The sequence below is a fragment of the Suricata suricatta genome, chromosome 12 (genome assembly GCF_006229205.1).
Source record: "Suricata suricatta isolate VVHF042 chromosome 12, meerkat_22Aug2017_6uvM2_HiC, whole genome shotgun sequence".
NCBI classification, from domain to species: domain Eukaryota; kingdom Metazoa; phylum Chordata; class Mammalia; order Carnivora; family Herpestidae; genus Suricata; species Suricata suricatta.
In genome coordinates this window covers 8,525,848-8,550,366 of record NC_043711.1, presented here as the reverse complement: position 1 = coordinate 8,550,366, position 24,519 = coordinate 8,525,848, and the positions used below count along the sequence as shown (strand labels likewise).

Here is a 24,519-nt window from a genome sequence, read left to right as displayed (position 1 = left end):
ATTTTGCAGGGACTCGCTAAGGGCCTCACTTTACCCAACACCTGAACCCTCAACCTCTGAACCCCTAGCCCCTGAACATCTGACTTGGCTTTGGATACAGGGTTGGTCCTTAAGGCCCAGCCCCTAAGAAGGCCAAGATGAGGTCTGTTTCCCCCAGAAACGGTGACCCCCGCCTTGCCTGCCTCTTATCAGGGACTGTAGCCAATCAGCTGAGGGCAGAGAAGAGCCCTCCAAGGGGCCATTGGTGTCTCAGAGCCCACGAGGCCACGGAGGGAGAGGAGGCCTGAGGCCCAGGGTGGGCACCAGCCGGCCATGGCCGCAGCTGAGACCGCCTTGCCCTCCATCAGCACGCTGACTACCCTGGGCCCCTTCCTGGACGCACAGGAGGACATCCTCAAGGTGGGGCCAGGCGGGGTGTAGCTGGGTGGGCTGGGGTCCTGGGCTGTGGCTAGAGCTTGGGAGGACGCAGTCTAGTCTGCATCTTGCTCTGTATCTTACCCAAGGCTGGGGGTCCTCGGTCCAGGCCAGGGGTCTGAACTTGGTCTAGAACCTATGTCTGTCATGTAAAACTGAGGTTTGCCGGAGCACCAGAATGGCTCAGTAGGTAGAGCCTGCAACTCTTGATCTCAGGTGAGTTCAAGCCCCACACTGGGTGTAGACCTTACTTGAAAAACCAAAAACCAAAAACCCGAGGCTTGGAGCTGAAAACTGCAGGGGTCCACAGTGAAACTACCCCCGATATCAGGGGGAAACAGCAAATGCATGTAAGGAGCATCTGGGTAGGAATCTTGGGAATTCTTTGGGGGGACAGGGAAGGAGAGGGAGAGTGGGGGGAATGGAACTGAGGCAAGGCTCCGCGTTCCCATCCCCCCCACCCCAGCCTTCCATTCTTGGCTCTGCCACCCCTTCCCCCCAAGCCTGACTGTGACTCCAGATAATGTCGGTCTTATCTCTGGTCTCCAGCCCCATCAACCTATGTCCCTGGACTTGGGGGGGGGGGTGGTAGAGGGAGTGTGCCGTGTAAGGGAGGGGGACACACCAACATGACAGACTGGCAAAACAAGACCCCTTTCCAGAGCCTCTGGCCAGCCTGCCCCCCATTAGGGCATGTGGCTCCCTCCATCTCTGGGCAGGGTACCCTGGTGTGCACCGAAGCCTCACGCTATCGGCTCCCTCCCCAGTGGTGGCGCTCAGAGGACGTGCAGGACTTGGGTCCGGGTCCCCCTGACCCCACCGGGCTGTCCCTCCACGTGAGGCCGGAGTCTCAAGACGCGCCCAGGGAGGACGAAGACGACGAGAGGGACTCGGCCACCTCCTGGGATCTGGATCTCCTTCTCACCAATTTCCCGTGCCCGGAGCCGGGCGGCGCGCCCCAGGCCTGCGCTTTGGCGCCCGGCGACTGCTCCTCGGCGCAATTCCCACTGCCGCCCCCGCCGCCGCCGCCGCCGCCGCCGCCCGAGACTCTGGGCTCCTATGTGGGCGGCTCGGGGCTGGTGGCTGGGCTCTTGGGTCCCGAGGAGCACCCGGGCTGGGCACGCCCAGCCCCAAGAGCTCCGGGCCCCGACGCCTTCGTGAGCTCGTCCCTGGGCCCAGCTCCCGAGCCCAAGGCGCTGCCGCTGCAGCCGGTGTACCCGGGGCCAGGAGCGAGCCCCTCCGGCGGCTACTTCTCGCGGACCGGGCTCTCGGTGCCCACGGCGCCAGGCGCCCCCTACGGGCTGCTGTCCGGGTACCCAGCGCTGTACCCGGTGCCGCAGTACCAAGGGCACTTCCAGCTCTTCCGCGGGCTCCCAGCGCCTACTCCCGGCCCCACCGCGCCCCCCTCTTTCCTGAGTTGTCTGGGACCCGGGACGGCGGGGGCGGGACTCCGGGGGACCGCAGGAGACCCAGGAGGGATCGTGGAGGCCGCGCCCTCCAAACGCAGCCGGCGATCGTGGGCGCGCAAGAGGCAGGCGGCGCACACATGCACCCACCCGGGCTGTGGCAAGAGCTACACCAAGAGCTCACACCTGAAGGCTCATCTGCGCACGCACACAGGTGAGGGGGCGGGGCGCGGGCGGAGGAAGATTCTCAGGAGCACAGACTGTCTGGGGCGTTGGAAAACCCAAGCAAGTGGCGAGGCTAAAGCGGAGCAAGGGGCAGGACAGAGAGAGCCGGGAGCCGGCCTGGGACCTCAGGAGCCGGATAGGCAGCGGTGCGGGAGGCGGGTGGGGGCACAGAGACAGCCGGGGGACCCGAGGACCGTTTAGGGAACTGATGATGGGTAAGAAGACCTGGGCAGAGAACCGGCTAAGGCGCAGAAAGCCTGGCAAGCGACGTGGAGGGCGGGCTACAGGAGGGACTGCGGGGAGGGGACAAGCTTGGAATGCCAGGGGCGGGGTCAAAGACCGCGGGTTCAGGTCCAGCGCAAGCGGAGAACGGAGTTAGGGGTCCGGTGTAAGAAATTTGGGTTGTTCGGCATGAAGGCGGAGCCAGGCTGTGGGGGCGTGGCTGGCACTCAGGAGGAGAGGCAGGGCGAGAGTCCGTTTTCTAGACGCCGAGGCAGGTCCAGGAGGATACAGGGAATAGCTGGGAAAGAGGAGGGTAAGCACAGGACGAGAAGCCAGGTCCCAAGGATCCCAAAACGGGGTCGGGGGACAAAGGCTGCGGGACGGAGACAGGGGGTGGCCTTGGTTTAAGAGTCCGCACAGAGGGTAGGGACCAACTGTATATTCCTGTGCTGGGGCGCAGGGGGAGGAGCCAGGAGGAGCCTAGGGAGAGAATAACCACCCGGCACAGGGCCTGGATTTCGAGACTCATGGGCCAAGGCCACGGGTAGAATTGGGCAGCAGCTGGAAGGTTCCCCGGGCACAAGGTGGGGCTGGAACACAGCAGGGCCAAAGGACGAAGACAGGGATGGCTTCAGGACTCAGGGGCATGGTAACATGGCACAGGAAATGAGGCCAGAGGGGTAGGGGACACGATGTGGGTCCAGGAAACGTAAATGGGTTTGGCGCCAACTGCAGGTACAGAAGGGTAGGGGTCAGAGAGGCTAGACCTGGGTGCAGAATCAGGGCCCTCCCCTGAGGGGGGTTGCCTCACCTGCCTCACTAGTACCCGGCCAAGACGGAGCAAAGGAGTGCGGCCCAATGCAGAGGCAGACCCGGGGGAGGGGAGGGGGAGGGTCAGTGGTGCTCATGGCTTCCTCGCCTCCCTCCTCCAGGGGAGAAGCCCTATGCCTGCACGTGGGACGGCTGTGGCTGGAGGTTCGCGCGCTCAGACGAACTGACCCGCCACTACCGGAAGCACACTGGACAGCGCCCCTTCCGGTGCCAGCTCTGCCCGCGCGCTTTTTCGCGCTCCGATCACCTGGCCTTGCACATGAAACGTCATCTTTGAGCCCTGCCCCGACACTTGGACCTTCCTGGGGATTGGGGATGGAACAAGGGCAGATCCACACATTGTGGTTTTCCCTCGGATGGACCCTCTCCCGGATTCGCGGCCCCATAGATCCACTCAAAGATCAAGGACTGGCCCATAGACCCGTGGGAGCCTCCAACCAAAGCTCCCACACGTCGTCAGCCACAGGGAGCCACACAGAGACATCCAATGGTCACACAGACACAATGAGACAAACCTCCAAATAAATGGACTCGGTTGGATACTCAGACACTTTGGACAGAGAGACAGACCCTCAGAGAGCTGGACCCTCAGACCAGTTTACAAGAGGCCCGGGGCAGAGAGAGTTGGAGGTTGTGGGGTGAGGCTTCCCAGAGACCCTGGGCCTAGCAGGGGGGTTTACAACCTGACTAATGAAGTGCATAGTGGCTGGATCAGCTGTGAATGGTTCTGGGTCCTGTACCAATGCCCTTCCCAGATAAAGGTTCAGCGTTGGCCTGACTTTGTGGGTTTTGGGTGCTGGATAATGGGAGAAAGCTGTATCCTAGGGGGTGACATTGGGGGCCGTACACACCTTCACACCCTCATCTCCTAAACTTCAGCGACCCCTCTTGGCACTGTAGGCTTTGTCGCCCCTCTCCACCACACCCCAAGATCAGGCTACATCGCCCTTGTCTCCTCCCTTGGACTCCAGGTGTATTCACTGGGACCGTCTCCCTCTTTTTAAGAGCCCTCAGACCAGCCCCAGAGTTTCAGCACCCTTCACCCTGACATGATCCAAAGTAATTCTTTTGACTAGCTCAGGGGACCCCGGCAAAACATGTGGAATGAAAAGGGGGAGGATCAGAAGCACAAGCGCCCCTTAAAAGAGCAAAGGTCATGAGAATTGGATGGACCTCAGACTGTAAAGCAAGAGAGGAAAAAGTTCAAATTTGTTGCTATCCCAGGAGCAGGGGAAGGAACGGAGTCCCGACGGGAAGAGTGGGTGTTGAGACTAGCCCGAATAGAAAGAGACAGAGGCGGGGCCTAGCGGAGGGATGTGAACCAGGATTGGCCGGGAGCAGAGTCGGAGGCGGGACGAAACCACCTGGTCACAGGGGGCGTGGCCTGAGCCGAGCATGCAGGGGGAGCACATCACGCGTTGAGTGCGCCGGAAGCTGGAAGCAGCAAGGGGCGCTTGAGGAGAGTGACTTTCAGAAAAGAAGCACCGTCCCGGGAGCGCCCCTAATTGACTTTCAAATCTCAACTACGCATTTGGCGGGCGGAGAGTCTCCATCTTCGCGAGGTCCCGGCTGGGGTTCCCAAGCGGTTTGGGGAAGTGAAATTTGCCTAGGGACCAGCCCGGCCCAGCTCGTGACCTGATGCCCCGCGGTCCCAACACAGATTCCTCGACCCAAGCAATCGCCATGACCACGCTGAGCTCGCTGCTCCTGGCCGCGCTGCTGTGGGTCCCTGTAAGGACCCTAACCTGCTACGGGGACTCGGGGCAGCCTGTGGACTGGTACGAGTGCGCAGGCGCCGACCATCTCCCAGGGTTGGCCTAGGGGTTGCTGGACACCTGGGCGAAGCCTGGAGTTCCCTCTCTGCCCCTCCTTCCATTTCTGTCCATTCCTCAACTTCAAGGTTCGTCGTCTACAAGCTGCCGGCCGAGAGCGGGCCCGGGGATGCGGCGCAGAGAGGATTGCGATACAAGTACATGGATAAGGACTCCGGGGGCTGGCGCGATGGCGCGGGGTCCATCAACAGTTCGGCAGGGGCCGTGGGCCGCAGCCTGCAGCCGCTCTACCGCAACACCAGCCAGGTGAAGGGGCGCCTGGGCTAAACCTGGGATGGGACTCGGGCCCAACCTGGGAGAGACTTCACGTTGCCCCATCCGTCTCCCCTAGCTCGCCTTCTTGCTATACAACGACCAGCCACCCAAGTCCACTGGGAGTCAGGACTTTTCCAGCCGGGGACACACGAAGGGTGAGGCCCGGATCAGGGCTGGGGAAGAGCTCTGGCTTCCCCGTGCATTTTCCCCCAGCTAACCCCTAACCTAACCAGAGATGGGGGGTAGAGGGGACGGGGACAGGGGCGGGGGAGGGGATTGAGATGCTTTGTCAGACGCTTGACATTTGCTTCCTCATTTTATATTAACATGTTCCTTTTTGACTATGAGAATAGCTGCAGAAAGGGAGCTAGCTCAGCAGTGATCCCCACACCTGCTCCAGGCCCCCCGAAAACAGGCTGTACCTGGTGGTCCATGTGCTTGTCGGGAGGCCTTAAACAGCCCTCCTGACCCCTATCGCTCTGGTTCAGGTGTGCTGCTCCTGGACCAAGAAGGGGGCTTCTGGCTGGTCCACAGCGTCCCACGCTTCCCTCCACCTTCCTTCTCTGCTGGATACAGCTGGCCTTCTAACGCCCAGCACTATGGGCAGACCCTGCTCTGTGTGTCTTTTCCCCTCACTGAATTCTCTAAGATCGGTGAGTGTGGACAGGGAGGCAAAGGGAGGGAACCAGGGAGGCCCGTTGCCCAGGCCAGAATGTGGAATAGTCCCTCGTCTTCTCCACCTTTGCCCTCCAGGCAGACAGCTGACCTACACCTACCCCCTCGTGTATGACCACAAGCTGGATGAGGCCTTCGCCCAGAAAGTCCCCAGCCTGGAGAAGGTGGTCAGTGGCCAGCATGTTCTCCAGGGCCCCTGGAACAGCAGCGTGACACTCACGTCCAAGGCAGGAGTCGGCTTCCAGAGCTTTGCCAAATTTTCCAAATTTGGAGATGGTGAGTGCTGAGATGGAGGGCTGCGAAATTCTTTTTCTGCAGAGGGGGTGTCTGGCGTGTCCGTGGCCGAGGACAGGTCAGGAATAGGGACTAGGACTCTTGGGGACCCACCATCAAATGTTGGTAGACAACCAGCAGACCTGGGTTCGCATATTGGTTTCTGGCTATGTGATGTGTGAGTTAACCAGAGCCTCAGTTTAACCCGTCTGAGAAATGGGGATACTGGCATCTCCTTTAAAGGATTGTTACAAATGAAGTGATGCACATAAAGCATTTGAAAAGGGCTATTAGTTTTAATGTTATCATTCCCTGGGATGCCAGGAATTGACAACCCAGGAAACCAAGCTCAGAGAGGGGAGGTTGGCCCTAGCAACGACCCTGACCCTGTCCATTCCTTTTCCATCCTCACAGACCTGTACTCTGGCTGGTTGGCAGAAGCCCTTGGCAGTAACCTGCAAGTTCAATTCTGGCAAAACTCCCGTGGCATCCTCCCCTCCAACTGCTCCAGGGTCCAGCATGTGCTGGACGTGACTCAGATAGCTTTTCCTGGGCCAGCCGGGCCAGCCTTCAGTGCCACAGAAGACCACTCCAAGTGGTGTGTCGCCCCAGAGGGGCCCTGGACTTGTGTGGGTGACATGAATCGGAACCTCAGAGAGGAGTACCGGGGCGGGGGCACACTGTGTGCCCAACTGCCGGCCCTCTGGAAGGCCTTCCAGCCTCTGGTGAAGGCCTTCCAGCCTTGCAAGGAGAACAGAACCTTCTCTCCAGGAAGCCCAGTATAGCATGTGAGAGCTAAGGCTCGGGAGCCAGTTGGGACCTGAGTCTGAACCCCAGTTTAATGCCTTCCTAACTGTGTGACCTTACTTAATTATGTGCCTTAACCTTGGACTCCGTCTACTCATCTGCAAAACGAGAATCACAATACCTGACTCAAGCCTGTTGAGAAATAAAAGAAAATTGGTGGATGGCACAACTTTTTTTTCTTGTCTTCCAGTAGACGCTGGGACTCCAAGCAGCACTGCAGCCTTCCCTCCCTGAAGGTCTGGGGGCAGCTGGCACATAAGTGAGACCAAGAGTGGGACCACAAGGAAGGGCCCACCCAGGACTCACCTCTCCTCTCTTTGGTAACCAGGCCTGGAGTTCCGCTACTCAAGACGCACGCAGGCAAGGGGGCTAAAACGTGCTGCCTCGCCCTGCCAGGGGAGGCGGGGTGAGCCCCAGAAAGCTCACACGGCACAGACACGCTTTATTTATATGTGTACATATGTATACAGGGGGCTGTACAGAGCAGAGCCAACGGCGCCTGGGCTATGGGCCTGGAGGCGTGGGGCAGGGCGCACCTTTTTTCGTCAGGCCTGCTGGGGGCATAGCTTCAGCAGGGCACCGCGAGGTCAGCCCCACCTCAGGCTTGGTGGCCGGGACCAGGAGGGGAGCGGGTGGGGCCGGGGGCCCTGCACTGCTGGGCACATTCTTTGTGGAGGCTACGGAGGGGGTCTGGGGATCTGGAGAGAGTTTGGGGGAGGTGGGCTTGGAGCGAGGCCCGCTCAGCGTGGTCCGCTCCTCCACCACCTCCAGCACCCAGCACTCCCGACCCCGGGGGGCATCAGGTGCAGGACGCGCCAGGGGCGCGGATTCCTGCAACCCCTTGGAGTCTGCACCGGGAGGATAGGGCGTCCCGGCCTTGGGCCCGGGACGCACAGGCTCTACGACAATTGGCACCGGGGGTGTGCCCGCCTCACCCGAGCTGCTGCGCCTGCCGGTCTCGTGTTCCTGCACCGGGCTCAGCGTGGCCTTTGCCACAGCCCTGGCTGCCCCACCTGCTCCATCCTCTGTCTGCACGCTCTGGTGCCGTGTGCCACTGGCATCCCGCTCCAGGGTCCGTCCCCCGGGGGTTGTCGCACGGGGTGGGGTGCAGGCTTCCGCACCCGCCGGGGACTCCTTCTCCTTACTGGACGCCGGTGGCCTAGGCGCGCCTTCGGGCAGCAGCGGGTCCGCGCCCAAGCTCAGGGGCGACTCTTGGCGGCCCAGACGACGAACGGCGACCTGCCTGGGTGCGCCAGGACCCTCGACGGGGGGCGTCTCGCCGTCAGATTCAGCGAGGCTATGGAGCGCCAGCTCGCCGTGAAAGTCTTTGCGGAAATCCGGGTGGCCCACCTCTAGGCTGTGTTTGCGCAGTGCGCCCTTCTTGTCGGCGCCCAGCGAGGCTCCCAGCTTCTCCGCCGACTGCACGCGCTTGAGGAGAGGCGAGCGCGGGGGCTCCGCACTCTTGGGGCGCGGCCGCACCACCGGCGGCGACGAGTGCAGCTTCGCAGGGAAGCTCTGCGTCGTGTGCGAGCTGCCCACCGTGTGGCCTGGCAGCGGCGGCGGCGACGCCTGCGTCGGGGACGGCGTGTGCGCCAGCGGCGACAGCGGGATGTTGCCGGCCGACTTGCAGCGCGCGGAGCGGTACTGGCGGTGCAGTTTCGGCGACAGGCCGTGCAGCGTGCTGGGTCGGATGTGGTGCGACGCCGACGACGCTGGCGAGTTGGGCGTGCTCGAGGCCGGTGAGCTGCTCTGGGAGGAGGCGCCTGCGGATGGGCGACAGGGGCTGTAGCGCGCGGAGGGAACCGCCAGGGCACAGCCCCGCCACCCTTCGCCGCCTGGCCCGCCGCGCGCAGGCGCAGAGCGTACCTAAGTAGGCGGAGTCGGGCGTGGAGCGGTAGCTGTGCGTAGGCGAGCGTGCGGGCAGCCCGTGCGTGGGCGAGCCCGGGAGGCTGTCGCTGGACGATAGCGACCGATTCAGCGACGACAGCGAGCGGCTAGTGTGCAGCAGGTTTGACTGCTTTGTGATCTTGCGGAAGAGGGAGCTGCGCTTCTTGCTGGGGGACAAAGAGGGGGCCACCTACCCTTCACCAACTCCCAAAACTCCCGGCTCCTCCCACTTTTAGGGCCGCACCGTGGACCCTGGGGACCGCCCACCCTTCCTGGCCCCTCCCTTTCCGGCCGCAGCTCACCTATCAAAACCAAAAGAACCTCTTAACCGCCGGTCCCGTTTGGCTCCTCCCACCTCAGGCTCCACCCACTCCTTCCCGGACGCTTTCATTCCCAAGCTAGAAAAATACTCATAAAAACCAATTTTTCTGGCCCCGCCCACCTTCCTAGCTCCTTCGTCTCCAGCTACAACCCACTTAACAGGGCTGGAAAGAATTCACCGGACTCAATTTCGTCTAGCTCCTCACTCGAATCTCTCCTCAACGACTCGTCCCGGACAAAACCACTGATCAAAACACGACACTTTCCCGGCCCCACCCACCCTTCCTAGCTCCTCCCACCTTTAAAGGAAGAAATTACTTCGATCGACCCAGTCTTGCCTAGCGTGCTCATTTCACCTAGAAATCTCTTCCTCTAGCCCTGCCAGCCGTCTAAATATAGGACAGGTCAGGACCATATCCTAGATGCTACTCTAGTTGACAAGGACTGGCGCTGCCCACCTTCAAGACACCCCCCGACAAGGTTTTCTTCCCAGCCTAGAAACCCGGCACAGCTTTCCCGGCTTCTCCCACTTTCCTGGCTCTTCTTTCTCTTTCCTTTTGTGTTCGCTCCATGGCCTTGACCAGCTACTTTTCCTGGCCACTTCCATTCTCAGGTCCTCACCACCTCCCACCTTAGCCCCGCCCACTGCTCACCCCTCCCCTCCACACACACAGTGTTTCCTCAGCCTGCAGTTTAGAGACCTGCCCACTGCCTTTGGCCCCACTCACCTCTCCTGGCCCTCCTTGGCAGAGGGCCGCTTATTCCTCCTGGCCATTTTGGCTTTGTAGCTGCTGCGCCGTGCAGGCCCGATGCGAATGGAGGTATTTTCGAAGGGTGTTGTAGTCACTGCTACCTTATTTCCACTCTAGGGATTCGAAAGGGGGAAACGCTCTACTGGAGGCTGCTCAGGCAACTCCAGGTCCCCAGGATCTCGAAACTTCTGTGACCCTCCCGGCAGGGTGCTCCCTCCCTTGCACTCACCTTAAGGATCAGCTCAACGACCTCAGGATGCACCATGCCATGCACAGGCTCTCCGTTCACGTGGGTGATGAGGTCACCAGCACAAAGCCCTGCTTCCTGGGCTGGGCCCCCCTCCTCCACGTGCTGGGGACAGGACACCCCACAGGGGTAGGGTCACAGGATTGGTTAACAAAAAAAAAGCTCCCTGAGCTTCTGTACCAAACACCTAGCTCTGTGTGCACAACAATCCTCATAACACCTTATGAAATTACAAATGAAGTAATTGAGGCTCAGGAAGGGAAGTGAGAGCACTGGTCACAGAGGACTCTTACCAGGCTACCTGCTTCTACAGCTTGAGCTGTCCCTCATCCCTGGGACATAGACTCCAAGCATGAGTGCTCACCCAGACAATGTGATGGACGCTGTAGACATCCGAGTCACCCATGTAGACGCGAATGGCACGCAGTGTAAAGCCGTACTTCTTGCCAGAGCGTTGGATGGTGATGGGGGAGCGGAGCCCACTGACAGCCGGTGAGTAGTCCCGGCTGGGTGAGGAGTCCCGTGAGGATGGGTTAGAGGAGAGAGATCGTGGGGACATGGGGCTGGCCAGGGGTGAGCTTCCATGGGGGTCCACTGCAGACACAGAACCATGGTCAGAGATCGGGAGCAACAAGACACGTCTCTCCCTGTATCCGCTCCTTTCTCCCAAGTCAAAGTTCCAGGATTCTCATTGGTCCATCCCACAGCCAATCATTGTGGACAGGGAAAGTACAGGGTTTTCATTGGCCTATCCTAGCACAAATGGAGACAGACCCTCCCCTCGTATGGGGTACCCAGGATCACCTGCAGGAATCATGACGGACAAAGCAGTGGCGGAGGCTGACTTGATGACTTTGCCCCCGGTTCGAGAAGGTCTCTTCTCTACTGCAGGGTCTCCTGACAGCTGCTGGTGCCGCGCCCGGCGCAGAACCAGGTCATTGGTGGCCCTAGGGCTTGATGAGTCCCCATCCTTCGAGGGTGGACAGAGGTCACCTGGGCGTGGGCGGTCAGCTGCAACAGAACAGGTGGGTTAGGGGTCAGTCCAAGACACGGACTTCTGCATGCTCTTCCCGCTTCTCTCTCTTACTTGTGAGTTTCATGAAAGCAGGTAACATACCCATTTAGCACAGCTCCTGATACAGAGAAGTGCTCAAATAACGTTCCTTGACTGAGAATGGAACACGAGGTGTTCCCCATGTTAATGAGAATTCCAGGTTGGAGTGTGAAGAGTGGTGGAGATCTTGCATAAACAGCACCACACACATTGAATGCTCGACATATGGTCACTGGGGAATTGGGGAAGGCGGCGGAAGGGGGCACTCACTGGCCTCGGGCTCCCCAGCGCTGGGGGTGCCATCTCCTTGAACTGCCTCTTTGGGAGCCCGCGCATCCAGCGAGCCTGGGGGGTCGGAGCTGGGCCGGGGAGGCCTGCGCAACCGGGCCTCATCCTCGTCTTCTTGAGGGGCGCTGAAGCGGCTGGGCTCTAGCAGCGCAGAGAAACGCCGGCGCGCGCCCAACGGGGGACTGGCCTCCCCTTCCAGGAAGCTGGCCTCCGAAGCGGAGAAACGCTTGCTGCTGGAAGTGGTGTAGGGTCAGAGGAGACACGCCCCTCTGGGCCCCGCCCCCAGACCCACTTCTGTCCCCGCTCACATCTCCGGGGAGCCCCCTCTCCAGGTCTTTTCGCGCAGGGTCAGGCCTCCCAGGCCCTCCCGCTTGCCGGCCGCCTTGTCCTCTGGGCCCTTAGCGCTGGGCTCCCGCTTGCCGGCCCCCGCTGCCGCCACCGGGGTCTTGGGCTCATGCTGCGACAGTTGCTCCATACTGCTGTACACCTGAAAGGGCGGGCGCGTGGTGGTGGGAGGTGGGGACCTGGGGCCGGGCCCTCTCGGACGCCTTCGCTCTCGGACCAATCCGCTCCCGGCTACTGGGCCCGCCCAAACTAGGCTCCACCCCCCGCGGCTGGGCTCCGCCCAATTGTGGGAAGTACCCCAACCAACTACAATTCTTCAACTCAAGCCCCGCTCCACAGTTAGGCTCGGCCCGACCCGAGCCCTCAAGAATATGCTCTTCTTCTTGCCCCACCTTCCCAGGCTTCACCCAGTGAAGTCTACACTCGCCCGAGTCAGGCCTGCACCCCCTTACACTCCGCTTCTCAAAGGGAGATCGTGCCCAGCCTTGCCACAGCCTTGCCCCGGCCCCCACTGCTCTTTCTCTCCCGGCCCTAGGTCCTGACCCCGCCCCATTCAGAACTAGCCGGGCCCCACGTGGGCCTCCTTTGGTTCCCGTTAGATTCTGCTGGAGGACACAGGAGAGTCCCAAGACCCTCATGCTGCCTCCACGGAAAGCCGTATCACTCCCGGATCTCTTACCCCCTAAGTAGCTTCCCCAGCTAGAGACCTGCCTGGGGCCCCATCCCCACTGGCTCCGGCCCCCAGGGTCTCACCCATCCCAGTCCAGCCTTGGCCCACCTTGCTGAAGCGCGGCGAGCAGGACGAGAACTGGCGAATTTCCACGGGCTCCTCTTCCGTGGTGTCATCCTCATCATAGGAGTTCACGTGATGATACCTGTCTGAGCGGGCTGAGGATTGGGAGGTGGGCATAACCGCAGGCAGGGGGCCATTACTCAGAACACCCCCGCACCCCCGCCACCCCACCCCCGGGTGAGGGAACAGACCTGCGCGCCCCGCCCCGTTCTCCGGTCGGACTCAGGCCCCTCCCCCAAGCGGAGCCCCAGCCCCACTTTCCGAGGCTCCAGAGAAGCCACACCTCCAGATCCCACCTTCAACCACGACTCTGCCCCGCACCAGCCGAGGCCCTGCCTCACTCTTGGTCCTAGCACCGCCCCCTGGACCGGGCCCAGGAGCAGGCCCAACTTGAGAACTCCGCCCAGTCCAGGTCCCAGTTCTACCCCGACCTCTTTTCTTACCCTCTTCTCAGGCTGAGCCCCGCCCCTACGCCAGGCCTCCCCTCCCAGCTATCCACACCCCCTCCACAACCTCAGCCCTCTCCTCCGGTGGCGGGGGGGAGTCCTCGAGCCAGCTGGGGTCCCAGCCGGAGCCCTCTCACCGGATCCCGCCCCCGTCCCTGCTCACTGTCGAAGTAGCTGGTGTCGTCCTCGGACTCCAGGTGCGGGATGAACTCGGCCTTCTGCCTCAGCAGTCCTGTCCAGTCCAGGTCTCGAAAGAAACTGTGCTGCTTCACCTCAAAGGCGCCGCCTGGGGAGGGAGCGCGTGGAGTGGGGAGGGGAGGCAGTCCCAGAGAGCCCCGAAGGCCGGCCCAGCAGACAGCCCCAGACCATGGCGCCCCGAGAGTCCGGCTCCAGACAATGGCCCCCAAGCCTCCGTTTCTCCGAAAAGCAGACCCCTCACCTGCCCCAAGCCGGACCAGGGGGTTGGTCTGCAGGAGGCTGGATATCAGGAGCTGGGCGTCCGAGGGCAGGGCCTCGTCCCCCTCCGGCCACAGGATGTCATCTGCAGAAAAGGCGGGGCTGGGGTTGCTTCTGGCATTTACAAAGCCTTGGGCTGGCCGTGACCCTGCGCCCCTGCCTGTCCACCACCGAGGCACGCACCGCTGATGACCTGTCCAAAGAGTTCTTCGGGCGTGTCTCCAAAGAAGGGTACGCAGCCCACCAGGAACTCGTAGAGAATGATGCCCATGGCCCACCAGTCCACCGGCTTGCCGTAGCCCTGGCGCAGGATGACCTCGGGTGCGATGTACTCAGGGGTCCCACACACCTGGGGGCAGGCGGTCAGCCTGCGCCCCGGCCGCAGGAGGCGCCTGAGGGAGAGCCGAGCCCCCCACCAGGCCCTGGGCCCCGCAGTGCTGTCGGGTCACGCCACCCACGGCGACCCCCACGCCCGCACACACACCTGTTTGTCCAGGAATTCCCGGGCGTCCTTCTCAATGTGGCCTTCATACAGGTTGGTGGTGAGGCTCATAAGCCCCATCTTGGAGAGGCCAAAATCCGTGAGCTTGATGTGCCCCATAGAGGTGATGAGTAGGCTGCAGTGGGTGGGGGGTGGGGGCGGGGTCTCAGAGGGGAGGCCCACATCCCCTCCTGGCCCTCCCACGCCAGGGCTTCCCGAGCGGCAGGGAGGAAGCGATGGGAAAAGCCAAGGCTCACTTGTCAGGCTTGAGGTCGCGGTGCACGATGCCATAATTGTGCAAATACTCCAGCGCCAGCACCGTCTCGGCGAAGTACATGCGCGCCATCTCCACGGGCAGCGCCCCGATGTTCTTCAGCAGGGTGGCGCAGTCCCCTCCTGTGGGGGAAGGAGTTGGCCCGTGTGAAGCAGGAGGCACCTCAGCCTGGAGCTGAGCGGCAACATGCACTGTAACACCAAGTCCTCGCCTCACACGGCTCCCATTTCCTGGCTAAGGAAGACTGAGGTTCAGAGGAGGGCCTGCGACTCCCTGGATCGCATGGGGGGGGGCACCCTCTACCAGACTTCTCCTCTTAGCCATCCTCCAAAGTTAATAACATCCAATGATTTCACACAGGAGGGGGTGGAGACTCAGAGAGAGGTTGGGTCCTGCAAAGAGGCGATGGTGCAGGTGAGATCTGGTCAGGACAAACGCCTGGCTGCTTTTTTTTTTTTTTTCTTTTTTAAGATTTTATTTTTCAGTAATTTCTATACCCAACATGGGGCTTGAACTCATGACCCTGAGATCAAAGGTCACATACTCTTCCAACTGAGCCAGCCAGGCACCCCAAGCCTGCCCGCTTATTGACTGAATCTGGAAGCGTATGGCCCTTAATCTCCAGGAGTCTGACTCTAGAGGGTCTAGGGCCTTAAAATGTAGGTTCCTGGCCCGCACCAGACTGTGCAGAGCAGCCGCATTTTGACCTCCTAAGATACATTCGTCCTTCCTCTAGTGAAGGCCAGATTTTCGTCCAAGAGCAGCAGCTGGACCATCATGGAGCCCAAGTTCTTCGGGGAGTCAGCCCTCAGCCTTTCCCTTCTATTTTCACAAAGATCACTGAACTCATAGGATGTAAACTGGGATCTGGGAGGTAGCAAGTCTATCTCAGAGCCTGTCTGGAGGGAAGTGTACACCTCGAAGAACAGAGTCAAGAGATGAAGAGACTCCTGCTGCCATGGTTTGAGCACCCAGATACAGCCGTTCCTAAAGGCGGCTGATTTCTTTTTTAAATCTCAAGTCAACTTCCTTCCTTCCTTCCTTCCTTCCTTCAGTCCTTCCTTCCTTCCTCCCTCCCTTCCTTTTTCTCTTTCTTTCTTTTTCTTTCTGCTTGAGCCAAATTTAGCTGGGTGTCAGAAATTGACAAATCAGACTTCCTGAGGGTGGGGCCAGGAACCTTATGCTGAGAACCAAGCCGGACTGACTTTCAAGTGAGACTTTGGGGCTGGACCGCACTCAGGAGGCACGTGACCTTAAACTTGTGCGGTCACCTCCATCTCAGTCTCCTCGGTTCTGCTCTCACTGCAGCAGCTAAACGGATAGTCTTAAAACATAAATCAGGGGCGCCTGGGTGGCTCAGTCGGTTGAGCCTCCAACTTCAGCTCAGGTCATATCTCACGTTCGTGGGTTCGAGCCCCGCGGCAGGCTTTGTGCTGACAGCTAGCTCAGAGCCTGGAGCCTGTTTCCGGTTCTGTGTCTCCTTCTCTCTCTGACCCTCCCCGTCTCATGCTCTGTCTCTCTCTGTATCAAAAATAAATAAAACATTAAAAATTTTAAAAAACCATAAATCAGATCATATCAGCTCTGCTTAAGACCTTATAGCCGACGCCTATTGCACTGGCAGTGGAATCCAATGCCATTCGGGGCTCTGCAAGGCCCTGCAGGCTCAGCCCTCTCACGCCTCCTTCTCCCCCCACTCTCCCTGTGGCCTGTGCACTTGGCTCCAGCTTCACGGACCGCCTCACTGCTCCTCCAAATCCAGACACCTTCTCCCATAAGAGACTCTGTGCTTGGGTTTCCTCTTCTAGACATAGTGCTGGGCTCAAAGAGGCAAGAGCCTCTTTGGTCCTGGATGCCATCCTCACCACACAAAATCACCTGGTCTCCTCTGTCTTGTTTTGCTTGCTTATTGTCTGCCTGCACAGACCAGAATGTAACCTCCGTCGGGGAGAGGTGTGTCTGTCTGGGTCCCCACGGTGCCGCCAGCGCCTAGTGCAGCATGTGGCATGAGGAAAACGCAGCGGGGACATCTGTTGGGTGAATGGATGGTTGACTCAGGCTTAGGGGCAGCGCAGGGTAGCTCATGAGACCATGTGTCCTAATAATCACAGTCTGTGTGTTTCAGGCAATGGATGAATTAATATTTGGGTGAATATAAGCATGGATGGATGGACAAACAGATGAAAAAATACATTGGTGGTTGGATAGACAGAGAGTAAATAGATGGGTGGATAAACGGATGGATAAATTGTGGATGAACGGAAGGAGATAGCCAGATAGGATAAGACTAGAATTGTGGATGGAGCAACAAAAATATAGACAGTAAATAGATGGATGGGTGAGGGGCTAATAAATAGACACATAAATATGGGTGGGTGAGTGAGGGTTGAATAAATGGTGGGTGAATAAATGGATGGGTGAATGAATGACTAGATATATAAAAAGATGAATGCATGAAAATACATGTGCAAGGCAAAGAGTGAACCCTAGTATAAACTAGGGACTTCAGTTAATAGTCATGTATCCATATTGGTTCAATTGTAACAAATGTGCCACAGAAATTCAACAGGTAAATCATGAGGAAAGTGCGAGGGAAAGGGGTTATGTGGGAACTCAGTGTACTTTCCAGTCAATTTTTCTGTAAAGCTAATATTCTCTAAGAAATTAATTCTATTAATTTTTTTAAATAGATGTAATGGATAACAGATATATGAATGGACAAACAGATGGATACTCAAATGGGCATATGAATGGGTTGGAAAGATGGATGGATGGATAGATAGATATATAGATGGGTGGATGGATGGATGGATGGACAGATGGATGGATAGATGAATGGAGAGATGAGTGGATGTATGGATGGACGGATGGATGGATGGATGGACAGACAGATAAATGGATAGATGAGTGGATGGATGTATGGATGGATGGATGGATGGACAGATGCATAGAGGGATGGATGGACAGATAGATGGATAGACAGATGGATGCATAGATAAATGGATAGATGAGTGCATGAATGGATGGGTGGATGGACAGGGGGATGAGTGGATGGATGAACAGACAGATAAATGGATAGATGAGTGGATGGATGGATGGATAGAATGGATGGATAGATGGACAGATAGATAGAGGGATGGAGGAACAGATGGAGGATAGATGAGTGGATAGATGGATGGATGGATGGATGGATGGATGGATGGACAGACAGATAAATGGATAGATGAGTGAATGGATGGATGGATAGATGGACAGATGGATAGAGGGATGGATGGACATATGAATGGATAGATGAGTGGATGGATGGATGGACGCAGGGAGAGATGGGGAGTGGTGGAGGGACGGTACATGGATGCATGGATGGAAAACCTGATGGGTTAGCAAATGAAGAGATGGAGGATGGATGGATGTACCTATACTGAATGAAATGAAAACAGATGGATGAACCACTAGATGGCTAGATATAAACAAACAGATGAGATGGATAATCAACGACTGGATAGATAAATAGGTAGATAAACACACAAGTGGATAGTCAGTTAGGTAAGCGAGGCGCGGCCACTGAGCAAGCGTGACCAGCGTGCGTGCCCCCATCTTCCCTGCAGCCCCGCAGGCAGCCACACCTTCCACGTACTCCATGACCATGCAGAGGTGGCGCCGGGTCTCGAAGGAGCAGAACATGCCGACCACAAAGGGGTTCTCCGCGAAGGTGAGGATGTCCCGCTCCACGAAGGCCTGCTGGATCTGGTTGCGCAAAATGAGGTTCTGTTTGTTGATCTTCTTCATCGCGAAGCGCTGCCTGGTCTCGCGGTGCCGCACCAAGTAGACAGCACTGCAGGGGGAGAGAGCGAGGACCGGCCATCACCTCCGAGACACCCGGCCTCCGCCACCCTCCCCCCGCCAGAGCCCCGGGTGGCTCACCCGTAGGCACCATTGCTTATGAGCTTGATGGTCTCGAAGTCATTCTCTCCAGGTGGTTTCTTAGCCTTGGTAGTGGCGCTGCGGCCCTGCAGGGGGAAAATGGAGACCACCACCACCATCCTCATGAGACTGGAATTCTTATTCCCGTCTACACATGAGGACTGCGGCACAGGGAGGGGGTGGAGAGATTCTTCCTCCAAGTGCCACAATGAAGGAGTAACAAAGTCAGGATTTGAACCCGATACTGACTCTGAAGCTATAGTCCTAACTTTTTTCCCTTAGGAAAGAAGCCTACAAAATAATCACCTTCATATACAAAGAGCTTCCAGAAATCAATAACAACAAAAAATCCCACCAATGGAAGAGAAAATACAGACAAGATATGTCAACTACAATTAGGCCTCTTAACCATATGAAAAGATGCTGAACTTCACATATAGCGGCAGAAGGGCAAATTAAAACTACCCCAAGATACAATTTTTCACCTAGCAGATTGGCCAAAAAAATCCAACGGCTCACATGCTCTGGGTAAAACTGTGGAGGAACAGGTACTTTTATACCTTCCTATTGGGTGTGTAAAATGGTACAACCTCCATGGGAGGTACTCTGGCATATAAAAGAATTATAAACACATGTTCCCTTTGATCCAGTAACTTCATTTTTGAATTCTTGCTACAGATATGTATGTGAAAAATGACATATGTATTATCTTGCTCATTGCAGGATTGGAAACAACCCATATGTTCATCTTTAGGAAACTGGGTAAATAAACACATGAGATGCATCTGTGTAGAGGAATACTGTGCCACTGTTGAAAAGAGTGAGGAGGAGCACTGGGCACTCAGGCCATTGGGCGTCTGGCTTCGGCTCAGGTCATGATCTGCCGGTTCGTGGGTTCGAGCCCCGCGTCGGGCTCTGTGCTGACAGCTCAGAGCCTGGAGCCTGCTTCAGCTTCTCTGTCTCCCTCTCTCTTTGCCTCTCCCCTGCTCTTGCTCTCTCTCTCTCCCTCTCAAAAATAAATAAACATTTAAAAAAAGAGTGAGGAATCTCTCAGTACACTGATTCAGTATTTTATTAAGTGGAGGGAAAAGCAGGGAACCATATACACAATACGATTGTTGGCAAAATAGAGCTATCTAATCATATTTGGGGGGATATAGGTCAGTGGGAGGGACAAGAGTAGGCGTTAGATATTTCACTATACACCTTTTTTGAAAATTTTGCGTGTTTTTCTTTGGGACAAAGAGATCTATCCCGTACGCATTATACAAAACTGTGTAATAGGAAAATGTTAAATGTGTATGCTCCTACAATGTAGCCTAAAAACATCTTGACACAAAAATTGACAGAATTATAAGAAGAAATCGCTCAAAACAAGGATTTAACACAGAAACTATTAGATTAGCGAAGCCAAAAGAGAGAGAGAGAGAGAGAGAGAGAGAATAGGGAGATGGAAGATCTGAATCACTCAATTAACAAGTTCGATTGAAAGGAACAGGTGGAATCCTACAAACAACAATTAAAGATAAATACCTTTTTAGAGTTTTAGAGTTTTGAGTGATGTCATTCCATTACCTATTCAAAAAATTAAACAAATGGCATGTATAGTGAGACTCTGTTCAATGTATATATAAAGGAAAGGTGTGCGTGTGTTGTGTGTGTGAATTCAAGGACACAACTTGGAACAAAGATTACAAATTCAAATGCCTTCAGGGGCCAGGCAGGGGGCGCGCCATGCATGACTCGGGGGGACAAGCACCCCATATCCTAGGACAGCCCCCACTAAGCGCCAGCTGGCTGCACCATGGTGCTATGAAAACTTCCAGTTTTTCAAAAGAAGGTCCAAACCCAGACTTTGAGTCAAAATCTTCTCATTTCTAGATTCTGCTTCAATTTTTTAAAAAACACTGCATAGGAGCGCCTGGGTGGCTCAGTCGGTTAGGCGTCCGTCTTCGGTTCAAGTCACGATCTCACGGTTCGTGGGTTCGAGCCCCGCATTGGGCTCTGTGCTGACAGCTCAGAGCCTGGAGCCTGCTTCGGATTCTGTGTTTCCCTCTCTCTCTGACCCTCCCCTACTTGCGCTGTCTCTCCCTGTCTCTCAAAAATAAGTAAAAAGCATTAAAAAAAAAATTTTTTAACAACAACAACAAAACGCTGCACAGTTCAGAGAAAGCACACGTGTGGCCAGTCGAGCAGGCAGCCTCCAATACATGTGGATGTTCCCAGAGGTGGGATCACGGCAATTTGCACTGTGTTAAACAGTTAACACAGAGAGCCATCCAACCAACTCAAAACCCCATGCGGGGCTCCTCACAATCCCCACATAACCAGCAATTCTGCTCCTGGTATAAACCCGAAAGAACCCAAACAGTAGTACACAAATGTTGTTCACGGCTGCCCTTTCATACAGTAGCCAAAAGATGGGAACAACCCAAATGTCCAGCAGCAGACAGGAGACACAAGTATGGAGACACAGTGGAATATTATTCGGCCATAAAAAAGAATGAAGCACAGATTCATGTTACCACATGGACGAACCGTGAAAACATTAAGGCAGACACAGGAGGCCACAGAGTGAAAGAGAATTTATACAAAATATCCAGAAATGTATATGAAATATACATTTATGCCGACTGTGAAATTCACATGAAATATCCAGAATGGGCAAATTTATGAGTCGGAATTCAGAGGTTGCCAGGGGCCGGGGTTGGGGGGAAGACTGAGTGAGGACTAACTGCTTAAATGGGTACATGGTTTCCGTTGGGGGGGGTAATGGAATGTTCCAGAACTAGATACAGGTGACGGCTGCACCACATTGTGGATGTACCAAAACCCACTGAATTGTTCATTTTAAAACAAATAGTTAAAACGGCACGTCTTATGTGCATGTGTACACAGTGTGTATTATGTATATGTGAAAAGAAAAAAGGTCCGATGAGTAATGGCTGCTACGAACCCATTTCACAGATGGGGGAACTGGGGCTCAGACTGGGGACCAAGAGATCCGCCCGGGCTGAGGGCAGAGAGCACGGAGGCGAGCCTCGGCCTGTCCTGCTTACCTCCGAGAGGTCGTCCTGCTCTGGTGTATTGGAGCCACCGCTGTCCTGCTCCTCCAGGTGCACCACATCTAGGGAGGGACGGAGTGTGAGCGGAGGCTGGGGTCCGGGGGGGTTGACCCCAGCCCCCTGTGCCCACCAGCCAGCACCTGGAAAGGGGTCCCGGGTGAGGCCCAGTTGGCGGATGATGTAGCGGGGGATGTCAGTCTTGACGAGGTGGCCTTCCTTGGCGTGGCCCTCCGCCGCCTCCAGCAAGTGGTAGAACTCCTCGGGGTTGAACTCCTAGGGCAGGGCAGAGGCAGGCTCGGGGTGGGCTCCAACCTTCCCCCGTGCCCTCCCTGCCCCCACGCCCCATGCCGTCCCCTCACCAGGCACTCCAGCAGCCTCGCGGGGCGTGAGATGATAATGAGCAGCTTCTTGACCAGCTGGGTGACGAACGCCACCTCCATGCTCTCTGAGCGCTCATAGGCCTGGAGGCGGGCACAGTGGGGTAAGGTTCGCAGGTGCCTTGCTTCAGCCAGGCGCCTCTCCCCACCCCACTGGGTACACACTGCTGCTGTTGTCCCATTTTATGGGTGAGAAAACTGAGGCTCGAGCCACACGTAAAAAGAATGATGATGACAGGAGGCTGTCCTCAAGCCTTCTCTCGTCTGATTCATCTTCAAAACAGCCTATGTTCCAGGCCAAGTCAGAATCCTTCTGCCGGGCATGCTCTCCCCTCCAGTCCCTGTGCAGCCACCTATTTCTGCTCCTTCAGGTGTCTGCTCCATTATCACCTCCTCACAGAGGCCTCCCCTGATCCCAGTCTAAGATCGGACCCCACCTCCCAGCTGTGCCTTCAGTCATCATTAATAAATGTCCTCTGCTTTTCCTGTTTTCTATCCTATGAACGATATAAATAAATTTTATTTATTTTTGAGAGACATAGAGAGACAGCATGAGCAGGGGAAGGTCAGAGAGAGAGGGAGACACAGAATCGGAAGCAGGCTCCAGGCTCTGAGCTGTCAGCACAGAGCCCGACGTGGGGCTCGAACCCACGAACCGTGAGATCATGACCTGAGCCGAAGCCAGAATCTTAACTGACTGAGCCCCCCAGGCGCCCCACCTATGAAGCCCCTTCTATACTATATACTGTACTGTATACTATGAGTATATAAATATATATATTAATTTCTCTACCAGGCCTATCTACCAGGGCTAAGACCAGGTGAGTCAATGAGGCACTCACCCTGATGCCAACATCTCAGTCTTCAAGATAACTAATATTTTAATGCAGGATTTGCAGAGAGCATGCAAAAAAAATCCATGATAAGCAAAATAACAAAATTTATTTTGCGAGGATAGGATCCGATAGGGCTGTCCCGAGCCATATTGGAGTTTGAAGTAAAAGGGAGAAAGTGTGTGGCAATCTATATATGTTTGTTCAGTGACTAACACCTTTCATGAACATATTGTTGATGATCAAAACCAGGAAAGTAAAATTCTAACAAATTCTGGTTGGATTATAAATAAAATACGCAAAATAATGTTAAGTTTTAATACGACCACTTGTCAGTTTCACCAATAGTTACTTGAATAGCCTGAGGGGAAAACAGATTAACTATTTGCCTCACCCAGTTCCAGCCCTGATGCTTTTTATTCATCTTCTGACCCTCCTTATTAGAATGTCAGCTTCCTGAGGGCAGGGACTTTGGTTTGTTTTATTTCCAGGGAATTCTCCAGCTTCTAGGCCAGTGGGAGGCCTAGCATAGGTGCTTAATAAATATTTGTGGAATTGATGAATGACCAAATTCCCTTTTTATGGCAGAAGACTGAGGCACAGAGAGATTAAGGGACTTGGCAAAGGATCCCCAGTAAGTGGTGAGCTGGATGCGAATCTAGGCCGACTGGGGTCTGTGTTCTCAACTCCTATCAGCCTAGTGGCAGGATCCAGACTCAAACCAGATCTGATGATGACGTCCATAATGATGCCAGTGTACTGCCTTCCGGCCTGAGTGAAGGGCCTGGAGCCCGAAGCCCTGCATTCTGGTCTTTGCGCCCTTATCTAGTTTCATTCCCTCCAGACGGTACCGTCACTTGGCTTTCGTGCTCCTAGAATTTCCCAGCTGCCTTCTCACCTCAGGGCCTTTGCATGTGCTGTTTACCCTGCTCAGCACACATTCCGCCCAGGCACTTCTCATAACTGTTACTTCCTCATTATTCTTGTCCCAATTTCAATGCCACCTCCTCTGGGGAGGCCTTCTGGACCTAACAAGGGAGTCCTTGACACTCCGTCTGATTGCCTGGTTCTATTTGCTTCATAGCCGAAAATCACAAAATTCCTTATCTGTCTGTTTCCATGTTTCCTGTCCACCTTCCGCATTAGAACATCAGCCCCAAGAGGGCAGGAATATTTCTCTAGTTTGTTCACTGTTGGGTTCGTACTGCTCCCGCACACAGTAGTTGCTTAATAAATGCTACCCATGATCATTGAATTGAATGGGGATATCATCTTGTTTGCTTTCATCCATTCATCCATGGAACCAAAATTTAGTGATCACCTACTGTGTGCCAGGCACTGTGCCAGGCACCAGGGACGCGACAGTGAACAGACAGCCTCATCATCCACCTGTGGGGCTGACATTTGAGCAAGTGAGACAAGAAATAAGATAAACCAAGTACACAGGAGGGTGGAAGGTGCTAGTGCTAATGAGAAAACTAAAGAGGTGGTGTGTCATGGGTTTGGGGAGAGGTTGATATTTTAAATAAGGGGGTCGAGACGCCACCTGAGGTGGGAACGTCTGAGTAAAGACCTGAAGGAGGTGAGGGAGATTAAGTCCCTGCCTCTTCCGTCAGACCCTGAGGAGCACCACATCCTTCTGCTGCGGACCACGTCTTTCTCCCAGACCCCTGAAGCTCCAGGGCAATGCCTGGCATGTCGCAGGCGCCCTCTGAACAAAAGTGGGGTGAAGGAAGGCATTGGGCCTCACCGAGGACAGCTCCCCCCGCCTCCGTGCACTCACATCCTGCAACAGCTTCTCCAAGTTCTCCTGCAACTCATAGAAGTACACGGTGGTGATGAGACCGTCGCGGGACTTGGTCAGGCAGTCGCGGGCCAGCTCGATGATCTGGTGGTGGATGAAGCTGAGCACGCCGTCGGCCAGCGGCAGCACGCTGTCAGGTTCGTAGGCGCGGGCGAAGTCGCGCAGCTTCTCCTCCATCTGCGCCGTGGCCTGCGAGGGGGATGACAGAGGCCTGGGTGGCCGGCGCGGGGCTGCG

The 24,519-nt window shown here is 56.1% G+C and overlaps 3 protein-coding genes across 4 annotated transcripts in view; 2 read left to right on the top strand and 1 right to left on the bottom strand.

The window, feature by feature from the left end:
* Positions 1-312: 312 nt before the first annotated feature.
* KLF1 (Kruppel like factor 1) lies at positions 313-3,805 on the top strand. Its single transcript, XM_029918971.1, has 3 exons — positions 313-399; positions 1,182-2,034; positions 3,200-3,805. Exons 1-3 carry the CDS (start codon positions 313-315, stop codon positions 3,373-3,375), a joined length of 1,116 nt encoding a protein of 371 aa, XP_029774831.1. The 3' UTR covers positions 3,376-3,805.
* A 703-nt stretch (positions 3,806-4,508) lies between these two features.
* Positions 4,509-7,106, top strand: DNASE2 (deoxyribonuclease 2, lysosomal). The gene is made up of 6 exons (XM_029917187.1): positions 4,509-4,876; positions 4,999-5,176; positions 5,262-5,340; positions 5,674-5,838; positions 5,939-6,136; positions 6,548-7,106. Exons 1-6 carry the CDS (start codon positions 4,737-4,739, stop codon positions 6,916-6,918), a joined length of 1,131 nt encoding a protein of 376 aa, XP_029773047.1. The 5' UTR covers positions 4,509-4,736; the 3' UTR covers positions 6,919-7,106.
* Positions 7,107-7,302: 196 nt separating this feature from the next.
* MAST1 (microtubule associated serine/threonine kinase 1) overlaps positions 7,303-24,519 on the bottom strand; it is a 27,955-nt gene continuing 10,738 nt past the window's right edge. The window contains exons 8-27 of one of the 2 annotated variants that reach the window (XM_029917185.1): positions 24,264-24,473; positions 21,630-21,731; positions 21,411-21,543; positions 21,265-21,332; positions 18,206-18,291; positions 17,908-18,116; positions 14,268-14,406; positions 14,014-14,146; positions 13,713-13,878; positions 13,513-13,614; positions 13,237-13,359; positions 12,613-12,722; positions 11,798-11,976; positions 11,472-11,722; positions 10,952-11,158; positions 10,512-10,741; positions 10,130-10,252; positions 9,877-10,013; positions 8,807-8,994; positions 7,303-8,703 (exon numbers count right to left, since the gene is read on the bottom strand). In XM_029917185.1, coding sequence (XP_029773045.1) covers positions 7,445-8,703; positions 8,807-8,994; positions 9,877-10,013; positions 10,130-10,252; positions 10,512-10,741; positions 10,952-11,158; positions 11,472-11,722; positions 11,798-11,976; positions 12,613-12,722; positions 13,237-13,359; positions 13,513-13,614; positions 13,713-13,878; positions 14,014-14,146; positions 14,268-14,406; positions 17,908-18,116; positions 18,206-18,291; positions 21,265-21,332; positions 21,411-21,543; positions 21,630-21,731; positions 24,264-24,473 — 4,155 coding nt within the window. In that variant the 3' untranslated portion in view covers positions 7,303-7,444. The remainder of the gene's footprint in view (positions 8,704-8,806; positions 8,995-9,876; positions 10,014-10,129; positions 10,253-10,511; positions 10,742-10,951; positions 11,159-11,471; positions 11,723-11,797; positions 11,977-12,612; positions 12,723-13,236; positions 13,360-13,512; positions 13,615-13,712; positions 13,879-14,013; positions 14,147-14,267; positions 14,407-17,907; positions 18,117-18,205; positions 18,292-21,264; positions 21,333-21,410; positions 21,544-21,629; positions 21,732-24,263; positions 24,474-24,519) is intronic. The other variant, XM_029917186.1, reaches the window with a different exon arrangement.

Coding starts and splice junctions, on each gene's coding strand:
- DNASE2 (XM_029917187.1), top strand. CDS start 4,737: ATGCCCCGCGGTCCCAACACAGATTCCTCGACCCAAGCAATCGCCATG. Junction 4,877..4,998: donor TCGGGGCAGCCTGTGGACTG/GTACGAGTGCGC, acceptor CTCAACTTCAAG/GTTCGTCGTCTACAAGCTGC. Junction 6,137..6,547: donor ATTTTCCAAATTTGGAGATG/GTGAGTGCTGAG, acceptor CCATCCTCACAG/ACCTGTACTCTGGCTGGTTG.
- KLF1 (XM_029918971.1), top strand. CDS start 313: ATGGCCGCAGCTGAGACCGCCTTGCCCTCCATCAGCACGCTGACTACC. Junction 400..1,181: donor CACAGGAGGACATCCTCAAG/GTGGGGCCAGGC, acceptor CTCCCTCCCCAG/TGGTGGCGCTCAGAGGACGT. Junction 2,035..3,199: donor TCATCTGCGCACGCACACAG/GTGAGGGGGCGG, acceptor TCCCTCCTCCAG/GGGAGAAGCCCTATGCCTGC.